Source organism: Diachasma alloeum, unplaced genomic scaffold (assembly GCF_001412515.2).
Source record: "Diachasma alloeum isolate Michigan unplaced genomic scaffold, Dall2.0 Dall_scaffold_00213, whole genome shotgun sequence".
Classification (NCBI taxonomy): Eukaryota; Metazoa; Arthropoda; class Insecta; order Hymenoptera; family Braconidae; genus Diachasma; species Diachasma alloeum.
In genome coordinates this window covers 508,223-524,622 of record NW_021680378.1, presented here as the reverse complement: position 1 = coordinate 524,622, position 16,400 = coordinate 508,223, and the positions used below count along the sequence as shown (strand labels likewise).

Genomic DNA, 16,400 nt, shown 5'->3' with positions numbered 1-16,400 from the left:
AATTTAATTTTGTCCTTTGACTAGCCGCGGGATTCGGTACCATGCAAACTAAACTCGGCCTCACCAAGATCCTCCAGAACTTTACAGTGGACGTCTGCGATAATACTGATAAAGAATATAAAATTAATCCCAAAGCCTTCTTGTTGATACCGCTGAATGGTGTAATCGTGAAGAATGGAGAGGTCCAATCGCGTGATAACAGAATCCCGTAGAATTTTACAATATTGTAGTACACGACAATTATTATCATTGTTTTTGAAATAGAATTACGCAAGTGCATGGGAAGATGAAGAGTTGAAATTTATTAGCAGATAACTCCATTATCTGAATACATCATACCTTCGCTCAGTCACCACCGTCGATGTATGACACACAGCTGGCAGCAGCAAATAGTTTCGCGCGAGCCGCCGCGAACAGCGCATCGCGAACATTAAGAATAATCAAGTGTCCCTCCAACTATGGAGTTCAGTTTTATCGAGTGCATAATCACAATCTCCGTCTTATCATGCGGTATCTACTACTATTTCGTGAAGAATTTCAATTTCTGGAAGTCGAGAGGAGTTGCAGGGCCCGAGCCCTGCTTCTTCTTCGGAAATATGAAAGACTTGATGAGGGGAAATGAGAGTTGGGCGTTATTTCTACGACGAACTTACCAACAATACATTGACGAACCGATGGTCGGTATCTACGCACATAGAGAGCCAATCCTGATTCTCAATGATCTTGAGTTGATCAAGACAGTCCTCATAAAGGACTTCAGCAATTTCGTAGATCGAGGGGCGAAAGCAGATCCCCACGATGTCCTCTCCAATCACTTATTTATGCTGGATCCCAAGAGATGGCGCCCCCTGCGGATGAAGTTGTCACCAGTCTTTACATCCGGCAAACTGAGAGACATGTTCTATCTCATCAATCAATGCGGTAATCGTCTAGAAAATTATCTGGACAAGGTTGATGGCCAGTCCATCGACATGCGCGATATAGCCGGGAAATTCGCAACTGACGTCATTGGTCTGTGTGCTTTCGGTGTAGAAGCGAATGCACTGGAAGAAGAGGACAGCGCCTTCCGGAAAATGGGTCTGCGCATGCTTCAGGTTATGACAAGTCTGAAAGCTGTACTGAAAATGTACCTCATGGAGATGCTGCCACCTGTGTACAGGCTCATTGGTGGACTCCTTGCGGAGCGCGAAATGCAAAGCTTCTTCATCAACCTAACGCGTGATACGATGGAGCACAGGAGGAAGATGAACATCACAAGACACGATTTCATAGATTTACTGAGATCTCTGAAGGAGGAGCCAAGTCAGATTGATGACATCGAATTGACAGACGGATTATTGGCAGCTCAACTATTCGTCTTCTTCTTCGCGGGATTCGAGACCTCATCGTCTACCATCAGCAATTGTCTGTTTGAACTCGCGATGAATCACGAGATTCAGGATAAGCTCCGCGAAGAGATCAAGCAGGAACTCGGTGAGTCCCGGGAGATTACGTACGAGGGGATCAAGAGGATGAAGTATCTTGATCTGGTGGTGAAGGAGACCTTGAGGAAGTATCCACCGCTCACGATGCTGATGAGGAAGTCAGCGAAGGACTATACGTTTCCGGGGACTAATATAACTATTCCTGCGAAAACTGGAATCTTGATTCCTATTTACGCGATTCAGAGGGACTCCAGGTATTACCCGGATCCTGATGTCTTCAATCCTGAGAACTTCAGGGAGGAGGCCGTGCAGAGTCGACATCCAATGACGTATTTGTCGTTTGGTGATGGCCCGAGAAACTGTATCGGTATTCATAATTGTTTAAATGTCATTCCTGGCGATATTTTCCTCTGCATGGAGTAAGAATGATTTTGTTTTCCATCCGCAGGTGCGAGATTTGGTAGTATTCAGACTAAAGTCGGTATTGCGAAGCTCCTACAGAATTTCGTGGTCGATATTTGTGATAAAACCGATAAGGACTATACGCTTAATAACAGGGCGTTCATGCTGACACCGAAGAACGGTATTTTCGTCAAAGTAACGAAGCTTCGATCTTGATGAGTTACCGGAAATTTCCTTTCACTTTGATGTTTACAATTTTCTCCAGACATACATATTCCTAGTGTATAAAATTCTTTATCGTAGTAATTTCCTTATAGCCTCCGTATGAATAGCAATGGCCTATCTTGTGAGAGACTGCAATTCATTCTTACGTGGAAGGTAAACATTTTACTACTAATGCTGTTCTCAGCGAGACTTTAGTCGTCTTAATGACGTCCGTAGTTCTCTTTTTCCTTATGTCAGACTATCAATATTTGTGATTGTTGTTTTACTAAACTAAATATACTGAATAATTGTTTATTATAAGAACGGCTTTACGAATCAATTTTTTTCTTACATTACACCAGTCATTAACCAAAGTTGATTAATCATTCTTATATTTTTCCAATCATCAACAAAGGCATACATCAGGACTGAATATCTTGTACATTTCTCAGTTGTGACGGTACACTTGAAGCGTATCTGTGAATACCATGGTAAATATCAGTGTTATGCAAGGCACGTAGCGAAGTACATCGCTAATTGCGTCGGAATTCCGCCAAGAATACAATGCGTGAACTCTCGCAAAAATGTCCTTCGGGCTTATCGAATGGTTTATCATAGCCCCCGTTGTTATAATCGGCCTCTACTACTATCTCGTCTCGAACTATGATTTCTGGAAGTCCCGAGGAGTTGCATGACCACTTCCCATCCCCTTCTTCGGGAACATGAAAGCCTTGTTCACTGGAAAGATCGCCTGGTCAACGTTCATGATCGATCTGTACCAGAAGTACAGAGTAGAACCGATGATCGGAGTTTATTTCAGAAAAGAGCCAATCCTCATACTGCACGATCTTGAACTCATCAAGACCGCTTTCATAAAAAACTAAGTAATTTTGTGGATCGAGCGGAGCAGAGGGACATCTTTAGTTCTCTGTCCAAACATCTATTCCTGCTGGCAGCCAAAATGTGGCGCCCTCTGCGCAAGAGGCTATCGCCCGTTTTTACGTCAGGAAAATTACGCGACATGTTTCATCTTCTCAATCAATGCGCTGATTATTTAGAGAATTATCTGAATGATGTTGATGGTGGGTGTATTGACATACGCGATATCGCGGCGAAATTCACGACCGACACCATTGGTCTTTGTGCCTTCGGCGTCGAGACGAACGCCTTCGGAAAGGAGGACAGCGTCTTCCGGACGATGGGCAAGCGGATTTTCAATTTCAATTGAAAGTTGATGATGAAATTCCGATTCTGGAGCTCTGTCCGCCATTGTTCAGACTTGTTGGTGGTCTGCTGGAGGACTACGTTCTTCAGGACTTCTTCATCAGCCTCACACGGGACACAATGGAGTACAGGAAGAAAATGAACATCACGAGACACGACTTCATCGATCTGCTGAGAGCCCTCAGGGAAGAACCCAGCCAGATCGACGACATTGAGCTGACGGACTCTCTGATGGCTGCACAGCTGTTCGTCTTCTTCGTCGCGGGATTCGAGACGTCCTCATCAACCATCAGCAATTGTCTGTTGGAACTCGCGGTAAATCATAAGGTTCAGGATAAGCTTCGTCGCGAGATTAGGAATGAATTTGGAGGGAGTGGAGAGATCACGTACGACAGGATCAAGAGGATGGAGTACCTCGATATGGTCGTCAAGGAGACTCCCAGGAAGGACCCGCCTCTATCGGTGCTGATGAGAATGGCAGGGGAGGCTTACACAATCCCGGGAACTAATGTATTCCTGCCCGGGCTAGAATCATGATTCCTATTCGTGCCCTCCAGAGGGATTCCCGGTATTTCCCGGAGCCCGATGTCTTCAATCCTGAGAATTTCAGCAAGGAGGCGGTAAACAGACGACATCTCATGACGTTCCTATCATTTGGTGATGGTCCCAGAAATTGCATTGGTAACTACAACTTTCTTAAGCGGTCTTGAGGGTTAAAAAAAATTTTTAATGCTGAAAAATGACTTTAAAAAATTGTTCATTTCTCAGAAACTGGATGAAGTAGTAAAAGGTGATACGAGGAGGATAAATAATCTTGAAAACCCCTGGCGGCATAGGGAGTATCCAAGCAAAATGGCGGCGCTCAGCGATCACACACCTCCTGTTTTTGAACATTTATTAGAATTATTTATCCTCTTCAAATCACCTGAAACTTGTTTCATCCAGTTTCTAGAGAAGGAACAAATTTTTTAAGACATCTTCCAGATTTCTTCATTCTCTTTTGCCTCTTCATTCTTCATCTCTTGTTTTTCCAGGAGCACGATTCGGCAGTATTCAAACCAAGGTCGGCTTCGTCAAGATTATCCAAAAAGTTTGCTGTTGATGTGTCCGAAAAAACCGATAAAAAATATGAATTAAATATCAAAGCCTTCCTAATGACCCCGAAAAACGGTATTATCCTAAAAGTGACGAAGTGTTCTTGACTTCGTACCACATTTTACTGTCACGAGTCTGCCTTTAGATAATCCATGCTCTTAATGTTGATGATGATGAATAAATAATTTTTTCTGCCATTGCATTGTTGTTATTCTTTCTGTCTCTCTCTCTCTCCTGCACTTGCAGTTCCATGTTATAATGGAAACATGCGATTCCACTGCAGTTCGGAATGAAGGCGAGTGGGACGGACGGCTGGGGAGTGACTGTATTGTAGATAGTGCGTAGTCCAAACCGACGAGGTTTTGATATACAGACGCATAAAGACGCAATTGACACTTGAGCGTTGAAAAGAGTACATCGTAGATGGTAGGAAAATTAGACTGAACATAACGTAAATAGTCAACACAATGATACATGTAACGAGAAAAAAATTTCTGAGAAATAGAAATTCTATGATTGATCCAAATCGTTCATCGATTGAATAGTCGCAAAAGAAAATGCTATTGTAAGACACAAATATCGATTTGAACTAAACCAAAATTGGATTGTATGAAATCGATTTTGTTATAATATAGTATATTTTGTTTATTCTATCGAATTTAGAAAATACATGTTTCTGGGACAAAATCGATTTCATACAATTTAGTTTTGGTTTAGTTCAAACGCTTCGGATTTGGCGCAAATAATTTTTTTTCACAATTGCAATGGAAAAATAATCCGTTCAAATGATGAAGAATTGCGTTTGTCGTAAACAAGAAACTGCTTGCCGCGAAAGTCTCGCATCAATGAGTATCCAACAATATGATCCTCATAGACCAAATGAATATTTTATTGCATCTATGAATTCTGCTTTCAATCGAACAGATATTCTTTTGCGGGATATCGTAACGCTGATAAATTGGATAATTACATACTTTATTCGAAGAAGATATCTGATAATACAGACATTGATTTGTATGTACTGAAAAGTAAATAGTAAAAAAAAAATAAGTTTAAATAACTGATCTCATTCTTTTTCAATCGAAAACATTAAAATTGAATCGATATTTGTGTGTTACAATAGCATTTTCTTTTGCGACTATTCGATCGATGAACGATTTGGATCAATCATAGAATTTCTATTTCTTAGACATTTTTTTTCTCAGTGTATTGACGTTGTTGCGTGAACGACGGGACTTTCATGCATGCAGAATTCTTCACTTCTAATATTTCTAATTGCGGATCAAGCGTTATATTCTGTGAGAGATCGTGGTGCTATTTTTAAACAGAATTTCGTACTGGAAATAGCAGAGGCCTTCGTTGTTCCAGAATTGTAAGTATTTTTACTTTTTCGCATTTTCCGATGCAGATTCCGTTGTGCTAATTGTATTTGCTGAGAAAAATCTCGAGTTCAAAACAAACACGTGTATTATCTTTTGATGATTCAATCAATTTTGTTCAGATAAAAATTACGGAACACTCCGGAAAAATTCCGTAACAGTTCCGTAAAATTTCCTACAACCACATTTTGCTTCGGAATTACGGAAAAGATACATAATTTTTATTGAATATTTCTCTCCGTGTTTGTTCGTGTAGTGAACCGATTTTTTTATCGGTAATCTTGCTGTTATTTTCTTTATTCTGATTCATTATCTACTTCAGCTTATCCCAATAGAACTAAAATCGCTCTTACTTCAGTTTCGACAGAATTTAATTTCCGGATCAAAAATTTATATTTTTTTGCCCGGTGGCTTGGCGCAATGGGTAAGTTCGTTGCCTCACATGCGAAAGGTTCCGAATTCAAATCCCGGCCGGATAAAATGGTGCGATTCAACCATTTAAAGTCTTGATCATCATCGCAGTATACCCTAACCGGGTCGAAGCGATGTAAAATAATGATTAAAAAAAATCATATTTAGAGTATTTTATTTTTCGGCTTCCACGGAATTGAGAGACAATGCCTTCTTGAAGATAACAAACGGTCCGAACGACGAAAAATCAATATTAGACTGATTAAAGAACCAGTAAAGTGAATGTTCTGAGTCCCAACGACGCATTATGGGCGATAGATAATGACGTTGTCATCACTGATTAATCAGTTTGTCCCAGAAATTACTGATCGATGATGTTTTTCAACTCATAATACATCAGTAGGCAGAAGTCTTTGTTAATGTATGTAACAACACTTGTAGTTACAGCAAAAAGACGGTAACCGGTTTTTCCGAGATGAAAATTCAAATTCTCGAACAGTATAAATCGTGTACATTGCTTCAGGAAATGTGATCAACATCACTAGAGATGCACAAACAAATGCCTTGTTTCGAGATTTCAAAGGTGTTAAAATAAGATATTTCGAAAAGCGTAATTCACAAATGCATTCTCAAAAATATCAATTTGCAATGTTACCGATAATTCTTCTTTCATCTGCAGAAATAATTGAGGATGTCGACCCTGGACTACCTCGCAGCTCTCCTAGCCCTCGCTGGACTCCTCTACTACTGGTCAATCTCAACCTTCTCCTTCTGGAAGGACCGCGGAGTCCCCGGACCCAAGCCCCTCCCGCTCATTGGTAACTTCAAGGACGTCCTAACAGACAGAATATCCATTGGCCCTTGGCTCTTGAGCTTCTACACTGGTTACCAGAATGAGCCAATGGTGGGTATCTTCATCCGCCGTCAACCAGTCCTAGTCCTCAGGGATCTGGACCTCATCAGAGACATCTTCATCCGGGACTTTTCAAAGTTTCCGGATCGCGGAATTCAGGTCTTTGAGAAGGCCGATCCCCTCTTCCAACACTTGTTCAATCTCGATCATTCAAAATGGCGGCCATTGAGGAATAAGCTATCCCCGGCCTTCACCTCAGGAAAATTGAAGGACATGTTCTACCTTCTGCTGAACCGTGGAGATCATCTCCAAGAATATGTGGACAAATTGATTGCTAAAAGTGATTCGATTGAGGTGAGGGATCTCACGGCTAGATTTACAACTGATGTCATAGGATCCTGCGCATTTGGTCTCGAGATGCATGCGATGGACGACGAAAACAGCGAATTCCGAAAAATGGGAAAATACGTTTTCGATTTTGACTGGAAGAGGGTGCTGAAGTTCAGGATAAGGGAAGGTGCTCCCTGGTTGTACCATCTCCTGTGGCCCATCATGAGAGACAACTATCTCACGGACTTCTTCATGAACACGATGAAGGCTACAATTGAGCACAGAAGAAAGACTAAAATAGTCAGGCACGATTTTATCGATCAGATTATCGAGATTCAGGATCATCCGGAGAGGATTCCAGAGGTGAAGCTGACGGATACGCTTCTGACTTCTCAGCTATTCGTGTTTTTCTTGGCGGGATTCGAGACCTCCTCGACGACGATTAGTAATGCTCTTTATGAGCTAGCGCAGCATCAGGATTGCCAAGATAGGTTGAGGGAGGAGATCAGGGAGGTGATGAAGAGGGAGGGAAAACTGACGTATGACGTGGTGCAGAATATGAAATATCTGAATATGGTATTTCAAGGTGAGATCTAGATATGCCATATCATCGTTAATTTTGTTTCTGGTAAATTTTTCGTAAACATGCCCCAATGTCATGCAACAGTCAAATGACATCTTATCTTGATGAAGAATTGCCGTAACAATTTTGTTCCAGTAAAATTACCGTCATTCACGTCTGTAGAAATGCTTTTCAATTTACACTCAAAATGAGGATTTTTTATACTTCGCAATCATTGCCAGTATCTTTGAAAGGTAATTTGCAGTGTGAAAGTCATGATTTACCATTCGGGTATTTTACCGAGAATGTGTAAATTACCCGTATGATTACCCCTTCACATCTCCAGCAAAAACGAGTGATGTTATCCTCCGATTGTTGATTGTATGATTATGGAGACGAGAATAGTTTTCAGTCATGTTTTTTTTTCCAGAAACATTGAGAAAATATCCACCTGTAATGGTCCTAGTCAGACAAAGTGATGCACCGTACACCTTTTCCAACACATCTGTGTCAATCCCAGCGAATACACTCATTATGATTTCGGCGATGGGTATCCACAGAGACCCTGAGATCTATGAAGATCCAGAGAAATTCGATCCTGAGAGATTCACGGAAGAAGCTTTCAAGTCTCGTCATCCGATGAGCTATCTCGCGTTTGGTGATGGACCACGAAATTGCATTGGTATGAATGAATAAGAGGACCATTTACCTGCGATGAGAATTCAATTGAGTGTACAAAATATTTGGACTTTGTATTTCTTTGCAGGCGAACGCTTCGCTAAGCAACAAACAAAGATTGGCCTCATCAAAATCCTGGAAAGTTTCAGAGTGGATGTGAACGACAAGACCGAGATACCTTACAAGGTCAACCCCAGAGGCTTCCTCCTAGCTCCTCTCAACGGGATTTATTTAAAGTTCACGAAAATTTAAGCTGTCTCTAATTTTTCCTAATAAATGAGCCGAAGGTTTTTTCACGTCTCGAAAGTTGATTTTTTACAAATATTCATTTTCTCGTCGAACAACTATTTATTTCACATATATTCACCTCCTACAGGACAATAACGCGGTTAAAAAAAACAGAAATTTCGTTCGTTTTTCCACTAAAATTTCAAGGAATTTTTTCATTGAAAATTAACAAATTTAATGGAAAAACGAATGGAAAATGTGAATTTCATTCCAATTATTGCCTGAAAATCCGCAATGTATTCGGTGTTTAATAATAAATCCGTCCTTAAATTAAAAAAACGTAACAGAAACCAAAAATATTGTCAAGTGATCAGGTACTACTACCGATTAGAAACTGCATCGTTTGCCTCAATCAAATGTTCTTGACTTTATATATCATTCCACAAATTTGGTTCTAGATAAAGTGCATACGACTGCATTCTCACGCCTCGGACAACAAAGGGATTGAATCTCTTCCATAAATGCATGTCATGCACGTCAATTTCCTGACATTGAAGTGTTAACATTCATACATTTTCTGTTTCTCTTCCTCCTCCACTTCCTGTTCCATCTGTTAATGAAAAAAAAATGCGATGTTACTGCGATACAAATTGAAGGCCGGTGGGACGGTTAATTGGAGAGTGGCTATATTATAGATATAGAGTACAGTAAAACCCGACGCGGTTTTGACGTACAGACGCAGTTGATACTTGAGCGTTGAAAGGAGCACATCGTAGATTGTAGGAGAATTAGAGTGAACATGACGTAAATAGTCAACACAGTGATACATGTGTGGATGTTGTTGCGTAAGCAACGGGACTTTCATGCCGGCAGAATTCGTCAATTCTAATATTTCCAATTGTGGATCAATCGTTATATTTTGGGAGATCATCGTGGTATTTTTGAACGGAACTTCGTACTGGAAATAGCGGAGGCCTTCGTTGCGTCAGAATAGCAAGTATTTTCATGTCTTCTCGCGTTTTCCGATGGAGATTCGGTTGTACTGATTGTTTTTGCTGGGACAAATCTTGAGTTTAAAACAAACAAATGTTTAAAACACCTTAAAGGAATTTATAATGATTTTTTTTTCTCGAAACTAGGAAAGGGACGCGCCTCGCACGCGCATTATTGGCTGGTGATCTATACATATTATTTTTTATTGTTATATATTCATTTATTCATTAAAAAGGACTTAATGTTCCCTTTCACTGAGATTCGATTCGAGAAAGAAATTTGAGAAATGATCTTTAGAAATTTGGACGATGAAAAATTCACGTTGCAAGGTTCAAGAAATTAGGTGCATCTAACAAAGAAATCGGCCCCATTTTCCAAGTGTGGAAATCAAAATCTTCGGAATAAATTGTCCACTTTCGAAATTCATTCTTTTTTCCGGTGTTTTGTTGTTGTTTTTTCAAACGTTATTCATCTTTTCTTCAATGTGCATATAAATTTATTGTTGATAACAATTCCATAAGTATTTTTATGTTATTATCGCGGTTTTCGGGTCCATAACATAAACTCACGTATCAAAAAATTCAATAGTCTATGAAGTTTTTATAGGATTTCTATTGGAATTCTACTGAAAAATTCTACTCGTTTTTTGCGCTGATTCTATTGGATATTCGATAAGAAAAAGTCAACAGATTTCGAATGGCTGTCTGAATTTTTCTCTTAATATTATTCTATAAGAATGCTTCGACATCAATTTTCTACATTTTTTCCACTCGGATTCTGTAATGCAAAACAATACAAAATGCAGAGAAAAAACTTTGAAAATTTGGGTCCAATAATTCTAATAGAAAAATCTCAAGAGAATAATTCGAATAGAAATTAAAAATATGTTGACCTTTTCCTATCAAATATGCAATAGAATCAGCGCAAAAGACAAGTTCAATTTTTCAATAGAATTCCAATAGATTTTTTTAGCGAATTCGCTAGGTTTTCTATTAAATTTTTTCACAAAATATTTTCTGACGAATGTGATTATAATCCTCGCCTTCGGTTGGTATTATAAAGCCGCATTAGTCGGAAAATATTTTGTGGACCTAATGATGAAATCTACTATTGTTCTACCCCAAGATTCAACTTTTTTTGAAATTTGAGTATTCGAATTTTTCAACTATATTTTTCTTGTACATCTTTCCTGCACAGTTTAGCTATCAAATATATATATGCATAATAAAACGAAAATAAAAAAAGAATAGACATTCATCTGTTTAAATTGAAAAAATAAAATAAAATAATAATTTTTTAAATAAATGAATAAATAAATATATATATATTTATAAGCAAATAACCTTGAAATATTATTAAGTCTAGCATTTGCTTGGCGAAATAGGGTGCTGACCAAAAATGTTTTACCTATTGTTCAATAGAGGATAAAACAATGATCGTGCTTTCCCATTCTAAAGTCCTTGACAGTATGAAAAATTCACCTTGAAATTTTTTATTTCGCGGTACACTGATTAGATATTCGATATCTGGAGTTAATTGCACAGGTGAGTATTTTTCGTCCCAACGATGCGTCTCGAGAGATAATCATTTTATTACTACTGGCTAATCAATTTTTTCCGGAAACTAATGATCGATGACTTTTCAAATCAGCGTAGATGACTGGAGAGAATTCTCTCCAGTCATCATTGATGATTCGTGTAATAACAGCTGTAATTACCGATTAAAAAAGTAGCCAGTGTGTTCTCAAGATAAAGATTCAAATCATCGAATAGTATGAATTATTTACGACAGCACTAGTAATACCCAAAAAATGCGTTATTTTGAGATTTCAAAGATCTTGAAGTAGGATTTTCTGAAAATCTCAATTTGAGTTTTTCGACAAGCTTAATTCACAAATGCATTCTCAAACATCTCAATTTGCAATGTTATCGATAATTCTTCTCTTCTCACCTCCAGAAATAATTGACGATGTCAACCCTGGATTACCTCGCAGCCCTCCTAGCCCTCGGTGGACTGCTCTACTACTGGTCAATCTCAACCTTCTCCTTCTGGAAAGATCGCGGAGTCCCCGGACCCAAGCCCCTCCCGCTCATTGGCAACTTCAAGGACGTCCTAACAGACAGAATATCCATTGGCCCTTGGCTCTTGAGCTTCTACACTGGTTACCAGAATGAGCCGATGGTGGGTATCTTCATCCGTCGACGACCGGTCCTAGTCCTCAGGGATTTGGACCTCATCAGAGACATCTTCATCCGGGACTTTTCAAAGTTTCCGGATCGAGGACTTAAGGTCTTCGAGAAGGCCGAGCCCCTCTCCCAACACCTGCTTAATCTCGAGCATTCAAAATGGCGGCCTTTGAGGAATAAGCTGTCCCCAGCGTTCACCTCAGGAAAATTGAAGGACATGTTCTACCTCCTGCTGAACTGTGGAGATCATCTCCAAGAATATGTGGACAAATTGATTTCTAAAAGTAATTCGATTGAGGTGAGGGATCTCACGGCTAGATTTACAACTGATGTCATAGGATCCTGCGCATTTGGTCTCGAGATGCATGCGATGGACGACGAAAACAGCGAATTCCGAAAAATGGGAAAATACGTTTTCGATTTTGACTGGAAGAAGGTGCTGAAGTTTAGGATAAGGGAAGGTGCTCCCTGGTTGTACCGTCTCCTGTGGCCCATCATGAGAGACAACTATCTCACGGACTTCTTCATGAACACGATGAAGGCTACAATTGAGCACAGAAGGAAGACTAAAATAGTCAGGCACGATTTTATCGATCAGATTATCGAGATTCAGGACCATCCGGAGAGGATTCCAGAGGTGAAGCTGACGGATACGCTTCTGACTTCTCAGCTATTCGTGTTTTTCTTGGCGGGATTCGAGACCTCCTCGACGACAATTAGTAATGCTCTTTATGAGCTAGCGCAACATCAGGATTGCCAAGATAGGTTGAGGGAGGAGATCAGGGAGGTGATGAAGAGGGAGGGAAAACTGACGTATGACGTGGTGAAGAATATGAAATATCTGAATATGGTATTCCAAGGTGAGATCTATACGTGTGATATCACCGTTAATTTTGTTTCTGGTAAATTTTTTGTAAACCTACCCCAATGTTATGCAACAGTTAAATGGCATCTTATCTTGATGAAGAATTGCCGTAACAATTTTGTTCCGGTAAAATTACCGTCATTCACATCTGTAGAAATACTTTTCAATTTACACTCAGCATTGAGGATTTTTTATGCTTCATAATCATAGTCAGTATCTTTGAAAGGTAATTTGCAGTGGGAAAGTCATGATTTACCATTCGGGTATTTTACCGAGAATGTGTAAATTACCCGTATGATTACCGCTTCACATTTCCAGCAAAAACGAGTGATGTTATCCTCTTATTGTTGATTGTAAGATTCTGGAGACGAGGATAGTTTTGCAGTCATGTTTTTTTTTCAGAAACATTGAGGAAATATCCACCTGCAATGATCCTAGTCCGACGAAGTGATGCACCGTACACCTTTTCCAACACATCTGTGTCAATCCCAGCGGATACACTCATTATGATCCCTGTGATGGGTATCCACAGAGATCCTGAGATCTATGAAGATCCAGAGAAATTCGATCCTGAGAGATTCACGGAAGAAGCTTTCAAGTCTCGTCATCCGATGAGCTATCTCGCTTTTGGTGATGGACCACGGAATTGCATTGGTATGAATTAATAAGAGAACCATTTACCTGCAATAAGAATTCAATTGAGTGTACAAAATATTTGGATTTTGTATTTTATTTCAGGCGAACGCTTTGCTAAGCAACAAACAAAGGTCGGCCTCATCAAAATCCTAGAAAGGTTCAGGGTGGATGTGAACGACAAGACCGAGATACCTTATAAGGTCAACCCCAGAGGCTTCCTCTTAGCGCCGCTCAACGGGATTCACTTAAAGTTCACGAAAATCTAAAATCTTTTCTATTTTTAATAATAAATAAACACAGGATTTTTTAAATTCAAGGGTCGACTTTTCTTTTACTATAAATTTTCCATTACAAGACTGTCGATTTCGCATTTATTCAACTTTCAGGTGACACAAATGTCACTGAAACGAATTCAATTTTATTCTCTGATATTTCGTCTAAAGGACTTGTGTTTTTAATTCTTCTCCTTGCAGTCAACATTTTCTGTATTTCTATTTTCTAAGGAAATGTCAGGGAAAAATGAACGAAATAGACAGTACACGTGCATCGAGCCTCAAGGATGGAACCATTTTCTTTTTTTTTTCTTCATTTCCACCAATTATCCCGTCAAGTTGCTGTTTTCAGATAACAGAAAACGATAGAAATGTCCTCGTTAGAATTTTAAAACAATAAGGTGGAAAATAAAACAAGCATTTCTTCAGTACAAATCATCAGTTCAAAATTGGCAGCGAGTGCATCAACAACTCGTAGGGTTTCAAAGTAGTTATTTGTCATGAATTCTGCATTATTCGTGGTTGTCGCTGCGCTTGCGCTGCATTCGGTACGTTTTGACGAGATCGTTTAGTAATAGGAATATTGTCCGGAATTTTTTCTTCTTTTATTCAATTATTTATATGAAATAACACACCGAAAAAGCTGATTAACTTGAAAAAAGTTGTTAGATTCTGGGAATTTCGCTTCTTGAGGGGAGACTACTATGAATTTTAAGCCTAGATTGGTCACCCTACGAGGAAAACGGAAAAATTCGAAAAAAATTTACTTCGTCAATTGAAGGGTCAAAAAAATTATAGTAGTTTTTAAAACGACATCTTTCCCAAAATTCCTGAAGAAAAATTATTTCGAACAGATGAATTATTTTGTCCCATGTTAAATAAAAATGCCTATGACGCGATGTTGCCGGACACTCGCTAAACGCACCCGAGCAGTGTAGAGTGAAGTCGGCAATGCTAAAGCCTAAATAACACGGCGGTGAATCCCCACGGAGGTGATCAAGTCGCAGAGTCGCGTTTGGTGACCAGACTAGGCTTAAAATTCGCGGGCTACACGGAGAGAAATATTCAGTAAAAATTACGGAACAATTCACGTAATCCTTAATGGGGAATCGTTTTCCGGCCATTTTTATAGGAATCGAAGAGAAGAAATCGGAAACTTTCAGTGAATTTTCAGGTTCATCACCGAACAAAGTACGAAATTGTCATGTAATTTCCCCGAAGAAGTAAAATCTTACAGAAACTTTCGGATTTATTATGCCTCCAAAATAAAAAATTCTTGAACGTTAACAATTTTTATGAAGCTGGTGAGTTATTTCTACATTCCGTTCCGTAAAATTTCTCAATTGTTGGGGAAAAATTACGGAACGACTTGTTGTCCCCACAGCGTTGAGTTATCAGACGGGTGGTTAATTTTTACAGAACAAATCGTAGAATTTACGTGGCGATTCGTACAATTTCACTTCAGACTCATACGTTTAATTGAAACGAATAATTAAATTTTGAAATTGAATTCAGAAATCGTAATTAAGTGTTGAAACCTCCCACTCCTTCCCTTCCCCTGATCGCCCTTGCACCGACATTCGACTATTATTTACTTTATGCCACTCATGCCTGAAACCGGCTGGATTACACACTCGACGCTTCGCGTCTCGTGTCTAATTCAGCCGGTTTCAGGCTTCGTGACATAAAATTTTGTTCAGTACTTGTGGGGAAATTTCGTCCTTAACGTGTGTGGTTACATCACTCGCCTTCGGCTCATGCTGTAAACCCCACACACGTTAAAGACGACATTGCCCCATACGTGCTGAAATATACTATTTTGTGATACCTGCCTCAAAAGTGCACTTTTCGCAACGGCCTAGTGTACGTAAAGCGGTTGTTTTCCGCTCAGCGCGCATAAACTTCAAGATCGTGCGCAAAAACAACTCGATTACAGTAGAGTCTTCGTAACTTCTCTACTCTCCAACTTCCCAGCGATCAGCGACAGTGGGGAGAGTGTTCCCTTACTCTGAGCATCCCAAATGTGTGTGAGTGATATGCGTGTATCCCTCTGCCCTTGGTGAATGCGCAGTAAACAGTCTCCGCTTTTGGGAGCCTATTCTCGAATTGAAATCGTACGTTCGACTTCAACAAGTCGCGTACGGCCCATGGTAAGGTGCATCACGAGTAGCATGCGACCTACAGAAATCGAACGCACGATTTCAACTCGAGAATAAACTCCCTGCACGTTTTTCGTACGGTAGGACTCCTGTAATTTCGAGCCGGCTATTTTCGACGGGCGGAGTCACACCGTCCCCACTCTCGCGCTTTCAGTCCCCACTCATTCGGTTTACGAAATGGTCCCATCATCTCCCGGGCGCATAGTCCTATGCTCCCGAGTGTTTCCCTAGCCTCAATCATTGGGAAAAATCATAGATATGTATCTATGGGAAAAATGGACTTTGGAGTTATGTAACATAATGTGTTCTCTCTCTGACCTACCCACTACGCGCGCTTGACCAATGAGAGCTCGGCCGACTATTTTTGACTTCTCGGAATTCGTTCCCCCGTTGAGGCGAAATTATAGGAGTCCTACTGCACTCCGCGTGTCCCATACCGCGCTCTCTCTCTCTCTCTCTCTCTCTCTCTCTCTCTCTCTCTCTCTCTCTCTCTCTCTCT

At 39.9% G+C, this 16,400-nt stretch overlaps 4 protein-coding genes and 1 pseudogene across 6 annotated transcripts in view; all 5 read left to right on the top strand.

Annotated features, from left to right (window-relative positions):
- The first annotated feature begins 381 nt into the window (after window positions 1-381).
- LOC107037046 (probable cytochrome P450 6a14) lies at window positions 382-2,351 on the top strand. The gene is made up of 2 exons (XM_015255364.1): window positions 382-1,791; window positions 1,873-2,351. Exons 1-2 carry the CDS (start codon window positions 459-461, stop codon window positions 2,040-2,042), a joined length of 1,503 nt encoding a protein of 500 aa, XP_015110850.1. The 5' UTR covers window positions 382-458; the 3' UTR covers window positions 2,043-2,351.
- Window positions 2,352-2,665: 314 nt separating this feature from the next.
- Window positions 2,666-4,546, top strand: LOC107037051 (annotated as a pseudogene).
- A 1,053-nt stretch (window positions 4,547-5,599) lies between these two features.
- On the top strand, window positions 5,600-8,868 carry LOC107037050 (probable cytochrome P450 6a14). 2 transcript variants are annotated; one of them, XM_015255372.2, is made up of 4 exons: window positions 5,600-5,721; window positions 6,819-7,908; window positions 8,315-8,566; window positions 8,651-8,868. In XM_015255372.2, the coding sequence occupies exons 2-4, from the start codon at window positions 6,831-6,833 to the stop codon at window positions 8,812-8,814; spliced, it is 1,494 nt and encodes a 497-aa protein (XP_015110858.1). In that variant the 5' UTR covers window positions 5,600-5,721; window positions 6,819-6,830; the 3' UTR covers window positions 8,815-8,868. The 2 variants fall into 2 exon arrangements, with proteins under 2 accessions (XP_015110858.1, XP_015110857.1); XM_015255371.2 differs by lacking the exon at window positions 5,600-5,721 and adding an exon at window positions 6,360-6,722.
- A 640-nt stretch (window positions 8,869-9,508) lies between these two features.
- On the top strand, window positions 9,509-13,786 carry LOC107037049 (probable cytochrome P450 6a14). 2 transcript variants are annotated; one of them, XM_015255368.2, is made up of 4 exons: window positions 9,509-9,783; window positions 11,740-12,829; window positions 13,237-13,488; window positions 13,573-13,786. In XM_015255368.2, the coding sequence occupies exons 2-4, from the start codon at window positions 11,752-11,754 to the stop codon at window positions 13,734-13,736; spliced, it is 1,494 nt and encodes a 497-aa protein (XP_015110854.1). In that variant the 5' UTR covers window positions 9,509-9,783; window positions 11,740-11,751; the 3' UTR covers window positions 13,737-13,786. The 2 variants fall into 2 exon arrangements, with proteins under 2 accessions (XP_015110854.1, XP_015110856.1); XM_015255370.2 differs by lacking the exon at window positions 9,509-9,783 and adding an exon at window positions 11,116-11,327.
- Window positions 13,787-14,183: 397 nt separating this feature from the next.
- Window positions 14,184-16,400, top strand: part of LOC107037053 — a 5,461-nt gene continuing 3,244 nt past the window's right edge. Inside the window, exon 1 of the mRNA XM_015255374.2 lies at window positions 14,184-14,290. Coding sequence (XP_015110860.1) covers window positions 14,243-14,290 — 48 coding nt within the window. The 5' untranslated portion in view covers window positions 14,184-14,242. The remainder of the gene's footprint in view (window positions 14,291-16,400) is intronic.

Coding starts and splice junctions, on each gene's coding strand:
- LOC107037046 (XM_015255364.1), top strand. CDS start 459: ATGGAGTTCAGTTTTATCGAGTGCATAATCACAATCTCCGTCTTATCA. Junction 1,792..1,872: donor TGGCCCGAGAAACTGTATCG/GTATTCATAATT, acceptor TTCCATCCGCAG/GTGCGAGATTTGGTAGTATT.
- LOC107037050 (XM_015255372.2), top strand. CDS start 6,831: ATGTCGACCCTGGACTACCTCGCAGCTCTCCTAGCCCTCGCTGGACTC. Junction 7,909..8,314: donor TCTGAATATGGTATTTCAAG/GTGAGATCTAGA, acceptor TTTTTTTTCCAG/AAACATTGAGAAAATATCCA. Junction 8,567..8,650: donor TGGACCACGAAATTGCATTG/GTATGAATGAAT, acceptor ATTTCTTTGCAG/GCGAACGCTTCGCTAAGCAA.
- LOC107037049 (XM_015255368.2), top strand. CDS start 11,752: ATGTCAACCCTGGATTACCTCGCAGCCCTCCTAGCCCTCGGTGGACTG. Junction 12,830..13,236: donor TCTGAATATGGTATTCCAAG/GTGAGATCTATA, acceptor TTTTTTTTTCAG/AAACATTGAGGAAATATCCA. Junction 13,489..13,572: donor TGGACCACGGAATTGCATTG/GTATGAATTAAT, acceptor ATTTTATTTCAG/GCGAACGCTTTGCTAAGCAA.